General features: G+C 42.6%; 1 protein-coding gene across 1 annotated transcript in view; it reads right to left on the bottom strand.

Annotated features, from left to right (window-relative positions):
* Positions 1–759, bottom strand: part of LOC119585626 — a gene marked incomplete in the record, with an annotated part of 14,423 nt that overhangs the window by 1,296 nt on the left and 12,368 nt on the right. The window contains 1 exon segment of the mRNA XM_037934296.1: positions 1–759. Within this exon segment, the coding sequence (XP_037790224.1) occupies positions 1–759 (759 nt within the window).

The following is a 759-nucleotide window of genomic DNA, read 5'->3' as shown; positions in this document are numbered from 1 at the left end:
GATGATTCTGATGTATTATCTTTCACCTCTACTTCTCTATAGTTGAGTTTTTCATTTCCATTAGGTAGAGGAAGTGGTATTTCTATGCCATTAACATTAGTTGCTTCCGATGTAATGCCTGATTTTAGTGAACCCCCATTTGCTTTTGGATCTTTGGGTTGAAGGAGATACAGCTTTACAACCTGGGACTGGGCTGTTGATGGCTGTTTTGGTGATGCACTAGCAACTTGGCTGCCAGACACTGAACTCCCAGATTTTAACAGTGAAACTTTTTTATTCAAATCAACTTGAGGAACAATTGTAAGAATGTCAGGACTTTTTGCACTCTCTATCTTAGAGGAGCTGATTAGCTTGTTGCTTTCTGTTTGTGGCACAATAGTCAGGTTGTTTGTGGATTGACTAGCTATTGGTCTAAGTGTGGTCGTATTTGTTGTGTTAGTTGCACTGTCCAAACTGCTGGGCAAGGAGGATACTATGCGAAGAGCAAGGTTTGAGTTGATCATAACCAAGCCATCCTTCTCCAGCACGTTGTCCACTGTGTTTGACGATTTGACAGGCATTGTTGAGGGGGCTACCATTCTCAAGGGAGCTGGGTTAAGCTTAGATCCCCTTGGATTAATGGTCTGACCTACTGCAGTTAACTTGTCCATAGGGATTAAAGTTATATGACTAGGAGCAGCAGAAGAACCCTTACTAGTTGTTACAATGGGCTGAACTTGCAATGCAGGTGATGGCTGGACTTGCACTCCTGTTGGAGTT

This window comes from Penaeus monodon, chromosome 20, assembly GCF_015228065.2.
Source record: "Penaeus monodon isolate SGIC_2016 chromosome 20, NSTDA_Pmon_1, whole genome shotgun sequence".
Taxonomy (NCBI): Eukaryota; Metazoa; Arthropoda; class Malacostraca; order Decapoda; family Penaeidae; genus Penaeus; species Penaeus monodon.
This window is presented reverse-complemented; position numbering and strand designations above follow the sequence as displayed.